The following is a 20,523-nucleotide window of genomic DNA, read 5'->3' on the forward strand; positions in this document are numbered from 1 at the left end:
TTGATTGCTTGATTTGATTTGAACTTTCACCACCATTTAAATGCTTTAACTAAACATTTATTCTTGAAAAAGAAACAATGAATTTAATTTAATTAAAGTTTTATACTCTGCAACAGCCTGAAACACTGAAGTACAGGGAAAACATTAAAATACTTTTTCGAGGAGAAAGGTTTTGTTCTTCTGAGGTGCATTCAGCCGTAACACTACAGTCAAAGTTACGGCCGAATGCACCTCAGAAGAAGAACAAAACCTTTAAAGGAAGGAAATGCCAAATATTACGGAATAAGTAAATAATATTTCATTACAAAAATTGTTATATTCAAATCAAATTTTATTTTGTGTAGTCAGTTTGTTATAAAAAAATTTCCATCCCAAAAGCTTTTGCTCACTCTTGTTGTGACTCACTACACACAACTATCAAAATTGAAACTCTAACTTACATAATCTAAACACTAATAATTTTAGTAAATAACTTTATTTACCGGATGAACGTAGCAACCAGCGACACACACACCACGAGCAAGTCAAGCAGATTAAATGCTGAGCGGCAGAATGCACCATCGTGTAGCACAAAGCCATAAGATACCATCTTCAGACAGATTTCAACAGTGAAGACTGCGGTAAACAGATAGTCAAACTTTTGCAGAATCTGCAAAAAAAAATTATAGGTCTTATAGGTTGACACAGCTTCAGATTTTACAGTGTCAATATTTGATTTACTACACCAAAATAACTCTGTGTCAGTAAGGATGGTAGTTATACACAAGTGCACTTAGGTAGAATTATAAATTAAGTCAAAAGTTCCAGCATAATTAAACATTTAAAATAATTAGGAAATTTTGATTTTATTTAAAATATTTTATCATATGAAAACCAATTACGAAAAATAAAATGTTATACCAAAAATGAGCCACCCAAATGTTGTACAGAAATAATAAATATATATTTTTTTAGTCTTTAATGAATTTATAATATGCTATTGAACACTGAAACATTAAAACTCATTGGATGTGCACAGAGTACTTTTAAATCCTTAAAATAGGTTATTTTTTAATTTTTTATTTCATTTAAAATATTTTATGTATTTTAATTTTATTTGATTGAATGCAGTGGAATCTAATATGGTGGCCAGGATCAAGGTCAAATGTAACTCAACAAGGTGACCATGACTTCAGTGAGACTGTAACATGGCGTTGTGACGAAATTCAAGGCCGCGGACCTCAGACCCTACACTCTGGGCCCAGAACAACTTGAAACTTGTGCTTAGGTTATATAGCTCCACTTTAGATTGCTTTTTTTATAAAAATTGTTTTGGGGAATAGTTTTAGATAAATATTAAGCAGTTGGAAATTAAAGTAAGTAATGGCATCAGACCAGCTGTCCGTATCTTGTAACACAACCGTACAGAAAGATCAGACCACAAATATGTGCTATTGGTAGCCAATGTGAAGGAATGAAGTCCATTTAATTTATAGCCCCTGATGGACTAAATATTTCTGTGACAATAAAACAGGTTTAGGTTTATTTGACCCCGGTAAGTTGAACAATGCAGTTAAAGAGTTAAATTCATTTTCGACAACAAACCTTTTAAATTTTGCTCAGGCTTAGCTGGTTTTGTATTTTCCTTTAGTATTTGTAGTTACCGTGTGGTTTTAAAGTTTTGCCATGATTGACTTCGCTACGTCTTGTAGCAAGCCACAATACACGTTTTGGAGAGTCTTTGCTTGGCTTGAAGAGCACCTGATTGTAGCTTCTTGTTGTTTACTTTTCAACTATAATGTCTTTTGAATGTCCTCAATAAGTAACTGATGTTGTCGTCCCGCCGAAGGCCTTAAAGCCCGGCCTCCACCCGCCAGTACTGAACCCCGCTAGCGGAACGCACCCCTAGCCCACCCTACGTGACGCCGGGTGAGTGTTTTAACTAATTGGGTGTGCAAACACCTATTGCCTATTGTTTTAAAAATGTAAATATATGCAAGTGGCATGCACTTTTAAACTGGCAATTTCATGTCTCCTTCTTAAAGTGCGTCTTAGGAGTGAGTGTGTTACCCCGTGGGAATGCGATGTATACGAACATCCAGAATGTCCCTTGCGGCCTTAAGCCTAAAATTAATAACAGTGTCGAGCCAACATGACACACCTCCCTGTTTCCACTTGAAATTAGCCACTGGAGCAGTCGACAAGCGACAGTCAGTCTCCAGCTTGACTTTTATTTTTTGAATATAATTATTATATATTTCTGGAATACATAAAATTATAGGCCTTCTGCCACTCAATGTATGCTTAAGTAATTATTAGAAGTGAGTATTGTAAATCATAACTTAATCTTAAAGTGACGGCACTTGCTACCTCTCCTCTCGCGCCAGGGTTGGGAGGGGATCTGCGTCCTCGCGGTGTCCACGGGAGGACCTCAACTTCCCGTGTGCTCCCGCGCCCGCTTTACGGTGCAGGGCTTAACCCGGCCGCTTTAACTTCGCTCGTCGCGCGACACAGGTCCGCGACGTAGTCATTTTACGGACCGGGCCAACTCCCGCCTACAGAACTTTGGCTATTCTGTCGAGCAGACTCCTGCCGACCTCAGCGTAATGAGAACACCCGCTGAATTTAGTGTGAACCCGCGACTCACACAGGTGAGCTCGGTCACGGACTAGTTTTCAGCTATTAACGGGATTGGCCGTCCAACCAATCAAAGCACCCCCTCTTACGAGACTGTTAGTTAGGGCTTAACTTAGTAACCAGTGCCACAGTGTAATTTTTGTAATTGTATCGTGTGTATCTTTGGTAGTCAGTATACCTACAACCAGCTAGGAATCAGTGCACTTTGCTGTTTAGGGCTAGTGTTCCCTATCTAGAGTAGCACTCCCACACTCCAGTAACACCACCGCCGACGATCCTACTGGGTTAGACTACGAGCTAGCTTCTTAAAGCCACCAGCCTCCACTAGGCTCCTCCTGGGTCTCCAGCTCAAGACCCCAGGTGACGGCAAAGTAATCTCTCACGAGTTTGAAGAACTTGTCTCTTCATTTTCGTAACTGTATTTATCCTGCAACTGGAGGTTAAGTCAAGAAAGTTATTTAATGATTTTTGTAATTGTGTATGTATATATATATATATATATATGTTCTTAAATATTTTTAACTTTGAAGAAGTTGTATATTCTTGGTCTGCAACCATTCCTGTTCTCAGACTTACTTGTAACTTTAAGCAAAATACGGAATAATTTCTTGTCAAAAGCATTTTTTTTAGTCCTTTAACATAACAAATACTTGCACTATTGAGATGTGTGAAAAATGAAGTTAAAGTATTCATGAACATGCTTTAAATTATGTCTCGTCTTAACATATAAAACAGGCACACTCCTGCATATTATGTACGGTATCAGAACAAAATACTTGTTTTACTGCTTTTTTTCTGATTTTCCTGTGTCGCTCATGCAAGATTGCATCCTGGCAATTCCAATACGTTGCCAATTTAGCTGGCCTTTATGAATAATTTTAAAATTACACAATATTGACTGTAATGAATGTAACCTTTTACGATAGCAGTTAAAGTATTTTTATCAAATAAATAATTGAATTACATATTTGTTAAAAAAATTTAAAAGGGTGAATAACATTTCAAAAATCTGTTGCATTCCTGTCTCAAAACATCTGTTGCTTCCTACGCATAATTTTATAATTTCCTTATTTTTATCATGCTTATTAAATGCTCTGATGTTTATTCTTATGAGCTAACAGATGAAAAAATTACAGTACTTTACACGACAGAAGCATATAATGAAATTTTATATCTTTCAAACAATCAAAACTTGATTGTTGCAACATACTTCTATCAAGGCCCTTTTTAAAACCGTTAATTCCAGATTAAATGTAATTTAATTAGGACTTCAGAGAAAATTTGTGTATTTTGTTTGTGGGTAGTTGTTATACATTACATATATTAATCAAGATTTTAACAGTTTTTACTTTCAGAAAGCAATCAAAAAATGTTTTTCGTTAATTTTATAACTTAAAAAATTCATATTTCTGATCCTTCCCCAAAAAATGTTCACTGTCATAAAAATGACATGGTTTCCTTTTATCATTTTGTAAACATTATTTGCACCTTAGCACAGCTTATTTCAAGAAATTGTAAATAAATATTCAAAAATAAGGATATATAGCCATAACTTTATTCCTTATTCAGATTTCAAATATTGTTCATATCTTGCATTTATGTTACCTGGCATTTGTCTGTATTTTATATTTCACAACCTTTAAAAGCTCTCTTGAACATACTGTTTGTTCGTGTTGTTACTTTTTATTCTCTTTTAGTGTCCGTCTGCATTTTTTTTTAAGTGTCCTATTCCATATTTGTTTTCCTCTAGCAGACCATAGAGCCTATTTGGACTATCTTTTTGTTCATAATATTTATAACTATAAAATTAAATGTAGCTATATTCTTGAGAACACCGGATTGAGAATCCCCCAATTCAATTCTCGGCTCTTTTCTAGTTTATGTACTATTTATAACAAGAATGATCTTATTTACAGACTCGTTATAAACTATAATAGACACAACAGCAAGTAATATTAATTTAAGCAGAGCAATGTTTTGCTTATCTATTTGTAATTTGGTATTTTGTGTTTTGTTCTTATTGTCTCATTCAGAGTGTGAGTTTTAACATCCTTGTTTAAGTGTTTGTACTCTTCTGTCTTTCGTTGTGTTGTGGCGCCTTCATGTGTGCGGTGCTGGCAGGTTATGTCGCATCTACTTGCGAGTGCTGGCTACCCGCACGGATTGTTCTCCTTGCGGGCGGAGCCCACCTGGCGTGGTGCAGACATGCTTGCGGTGCCTTGACACGGGCAAGGACTGCTTCCTTTGTGTATGTTCGTGCCCACTGTTGGTGGGCATGCCACAAATTCAATAAATAAATAAAATAAATAAATAAATGGACTTATTAATATTACTTACATCATTTCGAGTAGTAGAAGATCTTAGGGGATCTTCTGCTGCCAACATGGCCGAAGATATCATGATGGAAGCAAGAATCACATTTCCGAAATAACTGTGGTTACATAACCAGTGGCAGAGAATTCTGAACCTGTAAGAAAAAAAATTTATAGCAAATCACTTAAATCACTTTTTTTTTGTTAATTTAATAATTAATCAGCCCATTTCATGAACCTCTGCAACACTAGTTAAATTCTAGTATTTTCAAATAAGAATCATAGCTCACGAAAATCCTCATTGCTAATTAATTTTTTGTTTTAACATGAGTAAACTGATTTTTGTCTTTAAACAGAAGTTTGAAAATCATTTTTGTTTTGTTTCACGTATTTGAATTTTTTGTTGTAATATTCTAGGTTTCTTGTAACACATGAAAATTAAATTATGGCATAGTCCCAAAATATTTTATCCTAATATCCATTTCATTTGCAAAACATGTTCATACTAAATCTTCCACACAAGTGGATCTAGGGTTAGCGAGAATCAGTTGTACATCAAGGCTGACATAATGCACACAAAATAATTTTTTATCTGGGATACAAAAGTATGAAAAAATTTTAATTTATGGTTTTGGTAGGAGAAGTATTATGATTTAAACTTCACATACTGACGGTTAATTTTATCTCGTTACATCAGATATGCTTGTTTCTTATATTATAGGCACGGACTAGTAAAAATCTTGGAGATTAACACATACAGACAAGACATACTTTAAATATTACATCAGTGACTACGGTACATAAAACTAACTCACAAATTACTTACCATATTTCAAAAAAACAATCCATTTTTAATTTATTGCATTCTCAGTAAAACATTTATTACCGACACCCCAACTTCAGAATAATTACTGACCAGGTGAAACACAAGTAATAACAATTATTTTTGTATCCCAACATTCATAGAATCCTTGAAATATTTTAATTATACCTTTAGTCACTTAAAACTGTTATCGGCAATGAAGATATTTTGTGTCGTAGGTATAGTTGTAGCTACCGAGTTGGTAGCACTGCTTTAGTTTAGAGAGTTAGGAAATTGAGGAAAAGGTGTGTGGAAGAAATGACTGTTATTATGTGAATAAAAGGATATGGTTAACAGCATCACGGCGTGTCGCTTTTTTTGTGAAATACTGACAAACACAAATACACAACTTGTATACTTGGTTACTCAGAAAATGTTTACATAGAACTTTTGAAAAACATGACTTGGTGAGCTACACATACAGTTTACGACCGAGTGTTCACTGCCGGCAGATGTGTTTGAACACACATGCTGTAGGTATTCAAGTATTCATTATGTTACTGTGGATAGCAGTCATCATTAACTCATTATTAACTCATCAACCAGAATATCGGAAGTTTTAATGCCCCATGAAGATAATGAAACTATTACATTTTTCCTACAGGACAGCTCCAGGAACATCTTCAAACTATCACCTCAAAATATGGGACCCAAAGTTGAGGGAAAACCAAAGGCAAAGATAAGGGATATCAATAAAGTGGATGATCTAATTCAAATTGTAAAAATGCTATGCATTTGAAAATCAGGTTAAAGACAATGTTGATCTACTTTGGACCTAAAACATCAGAGGTAAGGCAAGACCTAAATCTAATCAAACATCTGTGTATGAAAAATCATACAGTCAAGTAAGTGGTCATACAATCTTCAAGCAATAAAAAAAGTTGAATGCCGGGCAACTCCGGGTGTCAGAGGCTTGTCTAGTGATCTACTTGCAATGAAGTGGGAACTGCGCGACGTCAGCGTAAGGCAACCCAAACACTGTGTCAATGATGAGGCTTCACACAGATGCAACACACGCCTAAGTCAACACCCAATCACAACCAATAACAAACTTAAGAAAACTCCTATGCAACTGTTTGAAGCAAAAAGTCTGTACATTGGATGAAATGATGAAAAAATTATTGCAAATGGCTATTTTATTACTGAGAACTCAAAAATTTAGTTTTTAAAACTTTTGTCTGTTTGTTCGAGCATCAATTGAAAACTACTGGATGGATTTTGATGAAGTTTTTTTAATCAAAAGCTCTTTGGCTAACCTAGAAACTAGGCTCTGTCTAAATAAAGAATTCCACCTCTAAGGGGGTAAAAAAAAAGGTAAATATGGTTTTAAAATAATGAATTATATCTCTGAAACTAAACAAGTTTAATAAAAGATAATGGGTACCAATAATTAACATTCGAAAACTACCACACAATTTTTATATTTTATGAATTTCAACCCAAGGGGTGAAAAAAATGTAATTATATTTACAGATTAAACTATATTTTTGTATTTAATTAAGCATAATTAATGATTTTGGGTACCAATAATGACCTTACAAACACTTCCAACTAATTTTTTTGTATTTTTGAAATTCAACCCAAAGGCGTGAAAAAGTGGCACGTATATTTTAAAGATTAATAATTTTGTCTCTGAATTAAATTAAATTAAATTAATTATATCGGGTACCAATACTAAACACATGAAAACTACCAATGACAATTTTTATAATTTGCGAAATTCAACCCTTAAGATGTAATAAATGAGTAAGTATATTTTAAATATTAATAATTATATCTCCAAATTTAATAGAGATTAGTAAGTGATATTGTGTACTAATAATAAACATACAACTACTAACCACAAATTTTATAATTTGCAAAATTCAACCCGTAATAAATGAAAAAAATGGTAAGTACATTTTGATTAATAATCATATCTACGAATCAAGTTATTAAGTATAATAAAATATTTTATCTACCAATAATAAACATATGAAAACTACCAACTTCAATTGTACCATTTTGCGAAATTCCAGCCATAAGGTGTGAAAAAGAGGTGAATATGGTTTTAAGATAAATTATTTAAACTTTGAATTATCAAGCACAATAAAAAAATTGGGTACTTATAACACACATACAAAAACTATCAACCACTGTTCTACCATTTTGCTTTATTCAAACTCTAAGGTTGGTAAAAGGGGTAGGTATGTTTTAAAAACAAAAAAAATAATAATAATTGAACACTTCCAATTCAATTATAACTAGAAATAAGATACTAAAAAAAACCTGCATCAAAAGTTATGAATTGCTTATTTTTTACATTTATAAAAAGTTGTCTTTTAATGGGGTGATAACAGGGTAAGTTTTCATTTATTTAAAAAAGTCATATCTTCAAACCTAATTAAGTTTTATGTAAATTAAATGGTAAAAATAATAAACTAAAAAAATTATTTTAATTAATTACAAGATGCATTGTCTATGGGGTGTAAAGGGGTAAAGTTAAGAGTAAAGAAAAAATGCATATATCCAATGTTACTAGATCTAAGGGTTAGAAATTATGAATGGTCAAGAAGCACATAGAATTAGAAATTTTATTTTTTCATTTTTTCCGGATTTCGTCTTTTAAGGGTGGGAAAAGGGAATAATTTATGTTTTATCATTAAAATTCCATTGCTCCATAACAAATAAAGCTGGATATAAAAAACTTTGCAAATTTAACGCAAATAATTAATTATGTTGAGTTCTTTCACCTCTTTTCGATATTTTACCTTAAAGGCACATTAGTTTTTAATGAAGTAAATCATATATTCAAGAAAATTAAGATGAAGGTAAAAAACTGAGCAAGAATAAGGTAAAAATTATTTTTAAACTTTCCATTTTTCTATATTCGACGTAAAAGGGGTGAAAAGGTAGTCGATTTATTTTATTGAAAAAGTCGTACCTCTGAAGCTAATCAAGCAGGATGTAAGTTTGTGGTATTATTTACATACTTGCAACATCTACCAATTCTTTCTTACAACATGCTGAAATTCTACTTGTTTTTTAACATTAAAGAATAATATATTCTGATCTAATGAAACTTAATTTATTAATAGGAAATGTTTAATAAACTTCCCATAACCTACCTTCTCTTATTCAATATTTTCCAAAATATCCCCTTTTAAGTTAATGTGGTGTTAATATTATTTAAACAAATAAAAATTTATGGAATCTATTAAATCACTATTGGCAAAATTATTTTTAACTCAATATAAATATAAGTTTACTAAAATTGTTTTGGAGTTCACATCTGCAGTTAAAAGTAAGAAAAGGGTTGAGTTTGGTTTTTGTTTGGTAAATAGATATTGCCACATTTACTTAGTTCTTAATTTTTACATTGACATCCCTGTGGGAAAAGAGGTGAGGGGTTAAAAATTTGGGGATTTTGTTTAAGTAATGCTTAGTAAACTAAGGGTCAACTAATATGTTGTATAATAATTTTGATATCTGTATTTTATATTTCAAATAAACATGTGATTGTATAAAATATCCTTAAATAATGGGAGGTATTCGTAATGAGGTGAAATTATATAATAATTATAAGACTAGTAAATGAAGGTTTCAGTGTAAATGATGACATAAACTTTGTTAAAATAATTTAGGTGCAAGTTTAAGATTTTTTTTTTTTTAATTGTCTATCTCATGAAATGAAAAGGAGGCATGTGTGATTTCATCAAACTAAAATATATCTTCGAACACACTGAAACAGAAGTTTTAAAATCAGATACTTTATATACTAAAATAAGGGCCTACGCATAACTACTCCAAAAATAGAATTCTTAAAATTTATGTTATGAAATATATATTTTATGCATCTGACAATTTATTTTGTTTATTTATTCAGTAAAAATGTTTGGAATTAAAGACAAAAAATTTCTTTTGATGGCTAAATTTTAAAAATACTCAGAAATTGTGCAAGCGAAGCCGGGAGTTATTCGTTAGTCTGGAATATTTCCATTAAAAACAGTAGCCACACCAGTGATCAAAGAAACAAATGCCCTCTTTTTATCACGTTTTGAATAGTCCATCCAAGAACAGGAAACTGTTTACTATATCACAAATGAACTTAACATTTCTCAAGTCAAGGTAGCCAAAATACATACAGAATACAATACATACGCATTGTTTCATTAATAGAATAAAAATACTGTCTTCTCACCTAACGGGTGTTTAATCTGCCCCTTTCATGGAAAATTAAATACAAAGCAAATTGCCAGCAATAAGTAACCCATTGATGCTATGGAAAATGCTAGCCCTAAGCCCTCGATAATACCACAGTGCCAATACATATCAACAGATTCTGAGAAGTACCATAAGATTAATTAATATGCAAACCAAAACCTTTCAATAGGAGATATAATATCTTTAAGGTTGAGAACTAAACCCACATAAAGTTTTTTCAAAAACAAGATCAACATAGTATATGACATTATTTGTCTTACTAACACACAGTTAATTTTAGTATAAATTCTCACCACTTCGTGTATCAATATCTCATATTTAAAACTTATGGAAATTCCATAAACACAATGATGAAAAATGCAGTAGTGTTTTATTTACGGTTAATAAACAAAAATTTCAATCAGTCCTTAAAATAAAACTCTCCGATCACCCTTCAATTGAACACTCTGAATCATAATTTAAACCTCGCCAAATAATTCAATAATACTGCTGACACTTGTCGCACAGGGGTTATGGCCGGTTGTCGCCTCTCAGGGGCATGTGCGTGTTTATGCGTGCGTGTTTATGCGTGCGTGGTGAACATGTTCAGTGCCGGGAGAGCGCAACGCCATGCTGCGCGCCGAATTAACGCAGCCGCTGATACATCGATTGCCACCCGCGCGACAATCGATCGTGGGTTTTTATGTCTACTGATATGTCTCATTAAGTATGCAACAAATTAATAGACAATGTTTTCATTGACACTAATATAGTCTTTAAGAATTGCTGACCTGATGTGAATCCACTCAAGTCCCAGCCTCGTCCATTCCGGAGTTACGCGGGTCTTTGTCGCGGGAAAGGGCCCCTAGTGGCCGCAGCTATTCGGGGTGAACTGATGCTTCCGTCATCCCCTGTCGGTGTCCGTCGTCCTTTGTCATCATCTGCCTTCTCTGCGAGAATGAGTTTTTGAACCTTTTCTTTCTTTCTTTCTTTCTTTCAGGCTTCGCGGCTAGTCCATCGGCTGGCCCGATTTCGCCAGCCACTTAATTTAATGCATTCATGTCCCGTGTGGGAGTTTTCTCTGCATTCTTAATCCTCCCGCCTGGTCGCATGTGGTCATGTTCCGCGGGCATAACTTTTGTGCTAGGGAAGTGCTTCATGTCAATGTTTAACTCCATATCTTGCGCTCGAGGAGCATGACTTTGTACGAGTGTGCAGCACGGCAACTGTACATGCCACCTCGCAGCCACATGGCGATGTTATTCCCGAGAGCAGAGAGTCTCCACGTGACTGGCACCGCACCACTGCCGACATCCATGTTCCCCCACAAACAACTCCACGAGAAGACAATCTCGCTAACTACCAAGATGATTTAACACGTGTGACTGACGTGGTTGGAACAAAGTCTGACGACAGTCAGCTGACAGGCGGGGTGTGTAGGGACAGTAGCACAGCCAGACACCAGGCAGCGAGGGCAACCTGCAAGCTGCTGTACTGTGAGATGCATGGGCCCAGCATTCAGTAGCACTGCTCACCCCTTCACATTTGTTACCAAGCATTTGTTTATGGCATTAAGTGTGCCATGTTTAAAGACAGACTTTATTTTTGTGTTAGGAAAGCCTTGCCAAAAGTATGTGCAGTAATTTATTTGTTTTAAAGAGAACTGTGTGGATTTACCAATATAATAGTCTGATTTTTAATCCACTATGGTAAAAGTTTGATTGAACCGTTCATTTAATTTATTTGCACTACCAGATTTTAGAAGCCTCTTAAAAGAATCAACTTCACGCTGTATACTGGAACTGTGTTTTAACCGTTTGAGTGGATTCATCAGGGCACTGGTGGGTGCATGAAAATATGTTTCTCCGCCAAACATTAGCTGTGTCTAGTTTATTGCCAATGATCCGCTAATTACTAACAAATGTATTTTAATTAACAGCTCTAAATTTACCTTTAATTTTACCTTTTGTAATTTATATTGAACTGAAGCCCTTTTCTACATAACCATGCCTAGAGAGTAGCAGGCGTGACAAAGTTGTGAGTGAAATGTTTTGAATACTGGAGTACAACAGTTCTTAATTATTTTGCAGAAATTATTTTAATATAGTACATTTTTGTAAAGTTAAAGTTCAGCATGGACAAATACCTAATGTTAGAGTTTCAATGAAATTAAAATTCCTTATCAAACGGAATGTCACGTGTCTTTCATTGGTGGTATGACTATGGAAGGGCAAACACTTAAAATATGGATATGGTGTACAATGATGAAAAAATAAAGTTTTGTGCATGTTGAGATTAGTCTGACTGTAGGTACCTACTCGATGTAAAACTAAACCAATACGGTATAAAGAGTTATCTAAACTGCATATCATACATTCAATTTTTCAATATCTTAACATTTTTTATGTAATATGATAGCTAGGATTTTAAAATTTTCTTTAGACTATGGTTTCATCATAATGTTACAAAAGGTTATGAAGAGTAATTATTGTGTATCCAGTACTTAATTAAAATAAAACCATTTAGATTTTCTGATTCAGTAGCCAACCAAGTACAAAGAAAACAATGTGTTGAAGTGGTAAGACAATGAACTTGCCCTCCAGAGAACCTGAGTTTGAATACTGCAACAACCATAATTTTTTTTGCATTTTTCAAAGTTTCTCAATATAACACTAGGCAAATGCTATGGTGATCCCTTCACCAAGATCCCTGAACTATAGTGATCTTGCAATCAACTAGGCTTTAAGCCCCATTTAAGGTAGGTACCAAAAATGGTGTCTATCAAATGGCTATATACAATTTTACATCACAGAATATTCTGAACAATCAATCAAGAATGTCGGCTTTTCAAACCACAAAACAAGATAACTGAACATCATGTAACAGTTCAACAGCACTTAGGCATCACAAGTGTGTCTACCACACAGCTGAGCTCCGTAGCGCAGTTGGTTAAGCAGTTCTCTTTCCGAAATGAAGTACAATTTCACAAATCTGTTGTGCTACGCGGTCTACTGCAGCTTATATTCCAGAGAAGTGGCTGGGTTCTATAAAACTGTTGATCCGTCTCATGTACTCTCTGTAGTCGAGACATCAGCGAATCATCTTTGGCATGCACGCAGGTCTGCACCAAGATGTAGCAAGAGGGGTTTTATCCGGTCATCCTCCCACACTGACCTTGTGGATATGCAGCAAGTAAAGATGCATGATGACAAGAGTAGCCATAACTTCCTTGCATGTGTTTAGAAATAACCAAATTCAAAAAAAAATATTTCCAAATGACTGATCCCACCAGGAAAATTTAAAATAATTAATATTAATTGTGTAAACTTGAACACAAATTAAAGCTGATGATAGTGTCTCCCAGTGATAACATTGTTTTATATATATGTTTTTTTTAATGGTTATTTTTATGTATGAATAATTCATATAATCTTATGTTGTGTAACTTATGACATAAAACAATCGAACATCTAACTTTATAGTTGATTCCAAACCATATGAGCATAAACGCACAAGCCATCATGACCAGTGGCGTAGCCAGGATTTGTGTATGGGGGGTATTGAGAAGCATGCCCCCCCCGCCCCCCCTCCCAGTATTAAAGCGGGGGGTCCGGGGGTCCTCCCCCAGGAAAATTTGGATTTTAAGGTGTAAAATATTGCTATTTTAGCAGTTGTCGGTTCTTAAATTTAAATATTGTAATAGTAAAAATTTTATGAATTTTAATATGAAATTTGTTTGAGTGATGAATAAGAAATTAATTAAAGATTTGATGCTAAGGGGGGGGGGGGGGGGGGGGGTTGAACCCCTAACCCCCCCCCCCACCCCCTGGCTACGCCCCTGATCATGACTAACGAGGATAAACTTCTCTGGAAGGTTTCTTAGTCCGAGGGCCATTTTCACTTAAGTTTTCATGCAAAACTTTCTGTACAGGATTTCCCTTAAGTCAAATAATTAACCAATGTTTTCAAATTACTTAATGCATATTAGGATTTAAAATAACAAACTGTTTAAAGTAGTTCTGCAAAAGTTAGAGTAAATATTTATATTTTATATCCTCACATATTACCATAGCAAAATGAAGATTCTGCTCAAATTTTTTAGTGTTGCAAAATCACTCAAGTGTCAAGAGCAAAATAAACTGCATTTACACAAAGAGTATAAACCACATATGAAGTGATTTAAGCAAGCACATTCAGTTTAAATTTTAATTTTTTTGGAAAGTTTTAAGTGTATCAAAATAAATCATAGCCTAAGAATTTGAATAAATGACTGTGTAACAGCTAAGATTATGTTATAAGTTCTCTTTATTACGTGAAATTTCTGCTATAAGTGTTACGTCAAACCTAGGAGTGCCCTCAGGCCTACTGAGACCATTATGATGCGCTGCTACTCTAGGCAGTAAGCATACATGCTGCCGATACATGTTACACATCCAGTGCCAATGCACTTCGATGCGATAACACCGGCACACAAAAAAAATTAAGTAGAATGTGCATTTGACCGGACCTACCTACGGGTACATATTTTGGTCCGCTGAATCCGAATTCGAGGTCAGTTTGACCCCTACACCCTCGAAATTTCGAGAAAACTTCAAAAAAACCGTAAAAATTATGAAAATTGGCAGTTTTAATGATAAAAAAATGTTTTGGAACTAAACTAAGCGTGATTTTCATGTATTTCGATCCGCTGAATATGAATCGAAACTTTATTGAGACCACGAGCCATTTTAAATGTAAAAAAATCACACAAAACTCTCGAAAATTCCGAATAAATATAGTTTTCATGATAAAAAAACTTCTTCTGGTCCAATTCAGATAAAATTTTATATCTCTTGATGTCTTCAATTCGAGAGTAAAAAAACAAAAAAAAATACTTTTTTCAGAATTTTGGAGGGTTTGTGTGATTTCTTTACATTTAAAACGGCTTGTTGTCTCAATAAACTTTCGATTCATATTCAGCGGATCGAAATACATAAAAATCACGCTTAGTTTAGTTCCAAAAAATTTTTTTATCTTTAAAACTGCCGATTTTCATCATTTTTACGGTTTTTCAAAGTTTTCTCAAAATTTCGAGGGTGTAGGGGTCAAACTGACCTCGAATTCAGATTCAGCGGACCAAAATATGTACCCGTAGGTAGGTCCGGTCAAATGCACATTCTACTTAAATTTTTTGTGTGCCGGTGTAATCAATCAACCAACTATAGAGGGGTTGCAAGGTCATTCCAACCTATTATCAGTCATCCTGTCACCCTGTATTTCACCTCCAACAAGGCAGTAGTCATATGTGTGGATGTGGATGTGTACGTGTGATGGCATGTGTATGTATGTGTGTGCATGTGTACGTGTGATGGCATGTGCACGTGTGTGCGCATGTGTATGATATAAATTTGTCATTAATCATGATATTCCTCTCTTTTCCCTATGTCTTATGTGTTTAATGGCTTTGTTGCATTCTTGTGCTGATTTTGAATACACAAATCATCCTGTCATGTCAACACAATAGGAATGTCAAAGAAAGTTACTTTGAATTTTTGTTTAAGTATCATACATGAGGCCAAAAACAATTTTTTTTAATTTGGTGTACTCTATACAAAGTTGAATAACTACAAAAAAAATCACTTCATGGTTCATCCAACTTGAATTGAAGATACATATTTTTATAAGGTTCCGCAATCAAAAAAATCATGAAATGATAGTGTTTCAGCAACTACTGACAAGGTTGGAATCAGATAATTTTCTGAATAATAAATTTGCTAATCTCTTCTGGAAATAGGTATAACCTTAGATCACAATTTGGCTTCTCTTATTTCACTAACTGATTGATGCAGTTTTCCAGTCTAATATTTTCTACTTGTTTAAGCACTTGCCTCTTTTCTAATGCTGCAATGGTTCTTTTCAAAATTGGCTTCATTGAACTTGTAGTATTTTTAATTAGTTTGGTATGTTTTCTTAGCAGTATTGTGTAAGTGCCTGTAAACTTGTGTAAGCCTTCAAATGTGTCAGATTTGTTTGTCACAAGTAGTTGGCTATTGCTATCTTAAACCCTGCTACAATTTACTGCAATTATTTTTACTAGTAGTTGCAAGCTGTTAACATTCTTCTATACCAAGCAGTGTTGTCTGTAAGTTTACAACAACAAAAAATTCACAGTCCCACTTCACAGCTCAGTTTTATAGTTACTTCTAGCTTAATAGTAAATCCACCAAAAGCTTTCAGCATTATGTTTGTAAGTATTAAGTTATGCTTCTGGTATAACTTATTATATAGGTAGCTTAGTATGGTTTTATCAGCTGCCATTGTATCCAATTTGAAATTTATTTTCCATTTCCTATTGACGTCAGCCGGGGCTTCGCCCCACGAGCCTGATCATCCTCCGTTCCCTGTCCCACCACCTTTCCTACCAGACATTTGTACCGTGACGTACGTAGCCGTGCGAGATTCAAACTGCGCGCCACGAACTACAGCAAGAGGGCGCTTAGCTGCAGTGTGCCGCACCCCTATAAGTCTTAATAATTGTTGTAATCCTTTTCTTTTCGCCCCAAAATAGTGTCACGACGGCTATGCATGTGAGTGTCTTTTATTTAACTAAATCATGATGTTTTGTAATTTAATAAGTGCAAGCACGGACAAGGACGCTCCCTAGCGGGCGGCGGAGGAACTAGCATATAACTGGATTTAAACTGTTTTCTATCACATAAGTAATTATTACAGACGGTCTGGGTATGGATGTGATGTACTAATTTTTGTAAAGAGTTTATGTTATTTTTCAATAATAACCCGGGGCACGCCATAGCTAAGTTGTAACAGTAATTGTGTTCGGCGCGAAGGGCGCCATGTTGCCTGCCGCAAGCCATGAGCTCAGCCCAGTCTCCTTCTACAGCCGGCCGAGAGCGGACGTCTCTGCAGACACCCCGAGGACATCACCATTGTTTCACCGAGAAGTAGTTCTGTTAAGTAATTTATCCAAATCGTTTTCTTTACATCCTCGGGGCCTCTCTCGGTCGGAGAGACTGATTAATTAATAATTATTTACTCTCCGGAGGTTTCTATCATCTGTGTATTAAGTAACGGCTTGAGGCGACCACGTGCGTGGTTCGCCTCCTCACCTAATTCGATTCGTGCCTCGGGCGTTTTATAGCAGTATCAAGGGAGGATTGTGTAAGGGCGTGTAACGTGAGTAATAAAAACCAACTTAATTGAGTCACGTGTTTTGTGTTCGGGGGGCCACGTGGGTCCTTAACCAGTCAGCGGCATGTGGGACGCCCTGAGAGCCCACTGCGGTAATTAGTAGCGTGCCCGACGCTGAGAGCAGGCTTGGTTAGGGACAGGTGTTGCGTAAACATCAGGAGGGCTAATATCTCGCCGCACACGGGCCACGTAACGCCCTGAGTTAGAGTTTTCCAGCCGGGTCCACGTGCCCACTCACAAGGCGGCGCCCATTAATTTCCACCAGTATTTCCAACCTTAGCACCGGTACGCCCTCACTATATCAGTAGCAGAAATGTTGTGTATGAATCCCCACACTTGATTTACACACTTTTCTATTAATTGACTTACTCCAAATCTTCCTCATTTAGAAGCCTATGTTCATGGTGTCAAGTATAAACATTTAAATAACCAAAGGGACTATTTTGTAACCACTATAGATCATATTTAGCCTCTATCAAACAACTCTTGGTCCAGATGGACAATCAACTGCAAAATACTATACTTTAAAGCCTTACGGTATCTCTGCTTAGCAAAACTATTTCATGCATAGACCAATAACTAACTTGACAATGCTTTTGGCTAAACATGCATTGCTACATACGTGCATTTCACTATACATGCCTTTGGCTACACATATAGCTAGCGACAAGTGTTTTCGTTACACAGGTATTCAGCTACAAACATATTTGGCTACAAACACATTGGGTATGCACATATTTGGCTACAAACACATTGGGTATGCACATATTTGGCTACCCACATATGGTTTAGCATACATTCTGGTACAAACATATTTAGCTACACATATATTCCGATAAAAAATGTATTTGTTTCAAAATGTATTTGGCTATGTTTTCAACCACATGTTTAGTTGCTTTTCACGAACATGCATACTTTCACTGCCACGGCAAGGGTTAGTGGTAATTTATGTACACCACATTCACTCTTACGCAATCAATTACGTAGAGTAAAAGAAATAAGGTATTATGAATATTTTACATCACAATTATTAATAACTTCTGCACTGTAATAGAAGAAGCTGCTAAGAAAAAAATATCAAAGCCTCCTTTCTACTTTCTACTACAATGCTATTATAATATGGTCTCTTTTCTTTGGGTGATACATATTTACTTCCAGCTCTTTTCCAATTCATCAAACAGAGCATTTTGAGCTGCCCAATACACACAATTTGATACCTTCCTGCTTTTTAATAACTTTTCCTCACCATATTATTTATAGGCTACACTAAATATCTTTATAGTCGTATTATTTGCAGCATTTTCTTTAACATTAACTCTGTATTGTCCCTGTATCCCTTAAGACATTCTCGGCTATAGTTATTCCACCAATGGCTCACCCCACGCAAGATATTATAGTTCTACACAATCACACTCTCAATCCGAATGCCACGTATAATCAAAAATATGCTTAATATTTACAGACTAAGTTTACAGGAGGTCCCACAAATATATGTTATATAAGCATTATGATCTTGTCAAGAAGGAGAATCACTTGTGATGGTATGTACAAACGTAACAATGCTGATACAAAATAATTATATTAAAATATTAAAAGAGACTTGAACTTGTAAAACTATATTTTGTAAGAGTAATTGTTCCTTGACCTTAGTCACTCTGCCATTCCTTCCTTACACAAACGAGATGAAAAAAACCATATTTATATAAATTGAATGTACCTACTAAAAAAATTGGTAGGTAAACAAAAATTAGGTAAATGTGTTTCAATTTACTGTAAGAATATTGTGAGTAGTGCCTAAACAGTAAAAATGTGCATATCTAGCTTACACATAACTGTTACCACCATGTTTCCAATGCGTCATGTTTGAAAGTTAGTTGTCGATTGTGTTTTCATGTTCTGACTGTACAGTAGCAGTCGGGCTCTCCCAATTGGCAGCCAGCGATATTCTAGACACCACACGTAACATTGAATACCAAATATGTTAAATCATCCAATAATAATAACAATTTCATGATGATGAAACTCTTTCCAACTTAGAATAAACCCCCTGCTTTATTTTTGTATTAATTTTTCAGGCATGAGTATATAAATGGTGGTAGTTGAAGCAAGAACCAGAGTATTTTTACAAGTGCTGGCATTTTGAGTATTCTAACTGGGTTTGTTATAATAAATGTGAGTGTTTGCAAAGGAAAGGGACAAAGTGGCCAGTGCCATTAAGTTAACAATGACTCAACTGACGTCGACCAGGCTACGCCCTCCCTGAGCCCGATGTGCCTCCCGCCACTGCCGACCCCCACTCCTCCCGCCTACAAGTGCGTGTGTGCGTGTGTGCGTGTGTGTGTCCGGTCACACTGCGCCCACCCTAACAGGAGCAGTGGAGACTGCATGTTGTTTAAATAATGTAATTATTAAATATCTGTAATCTGCAATCCTTAAATCTTAATTAACTTGTAATTTTTAAATGGTTTTAATAGTTATGTTTAACTGTATTTAATATGAAAGTACTAACGGTAAGTTCAGCACTTCCTGCGGCCATGACACCCGGGCCCGGGGCAGTCTCTTCCGTTCGCCGTGCGGGGTAGGACGCACCTCAGCACCTCGTCGACTTACAATTTTGCTCGTAACCGATCCGTTAACATCCGCCATCGTTACTATTTTTTTAAAACTTTTTTTAATCAACCTTCGAGGCCTACCCCGGCGGCAGACTGTGTAACTTAATTAATTAAAGCTCCCCCGGAGCATTTTTAGATTAATCGGCGGACTTATACTTTCGGGGCCGGGCCACGCGGTGTCCTGGTCAGCAAGAAACCTGGACTATGTGCTGTTTTGTGTGTGCGTCTTGAGTGTACGTGTCGGCACCCATAAAGCTCAATATTCACTAGGCTCGTTGCACTTATTCTCGCCCACGAGTTTCCCAGCACAGAGCCAAAGGTGTGACCCCAGCGTGCCCGCCGCTGAGAGCGGGCTGGTGAGTGCTAGCGGGGGGAAGTCGAGCCTAGCTCCACACGGGTCACGTCACGGCCCTGGGACAGTCGGTAGCCGGGTCCACGTGGTGGCGCCCGAGGTATACACGTACGCTGATTCCAAACCCCCCATCACGACACAACTATTGACAATTTTAGGTAATTTAATTTGCTGTTGACTGTCAGAATGTCTACATGGGCAAACTGTTAGTAAGGATATATTAAAAATAAACTCACAAATTAATAAAAATTTTATTACATGCAGTAATGATATGTCACAAAAAATTAAAAATATTACTTGAAAGAATTAAGATACAATTTTATAAACATACAGAACTTAAAAAGTATACTTACATGCATAAACATTCATGCAAATGCTAAAAGAAAAATAAATTTTATT

At 35.6% G+C, this 20,523-nt stretch overlaps 1 protein-coding gene across 13 annotated transcripts in view; it reads right to left on the bottom strand.

Moving 5' to 3' along the window:
• The window catches only part of LOC134529870 (voltage-dependent calcium channel type D subunit alpha-1), a 406,577-nt gene that overhangs the window by 184,646 nt on the left and 201,408 nt on the right, over positions 1-20,523 (bottom strand). For all 13 annotated transcript variants that reach the window (XR_010074727.1, XM_063364400.1, XM_063364408.1 and 10 more), the window contains 2 exons: positions 4,954-5,083; positions 483-649 (listed from right to left, as the gene is read on the bottom strand). Coding sequence is in view for 12 of the 13 variants with exons in the window: in XM_063364400.1 (XP_063220470.1) it covers positions 483-649; positions 4,954-5,083 (297 nt within the window). In the remaining variant the exon portion in view is untranslated. The remainder of the gene's footprint in view (positions 1-482; positions 650-4,953; positions 5,084-20,523) is intronic.

Source organism: Bacillus rossius, chromosome 2 (assembly GCF_032445375.1).
Source record: "Bacillus rossius redtenbacheri isolate Brsri chromosome 2, Brsri_v3, whole genome shotgun sequence".
Taxonomy (NCBI): domain Eukaryota; kingdom Metazoa; phylum Arthropoda; class Insecta; order Phasmatodea; family Bacillidae; genus Bacillus; species Bacillus rossius.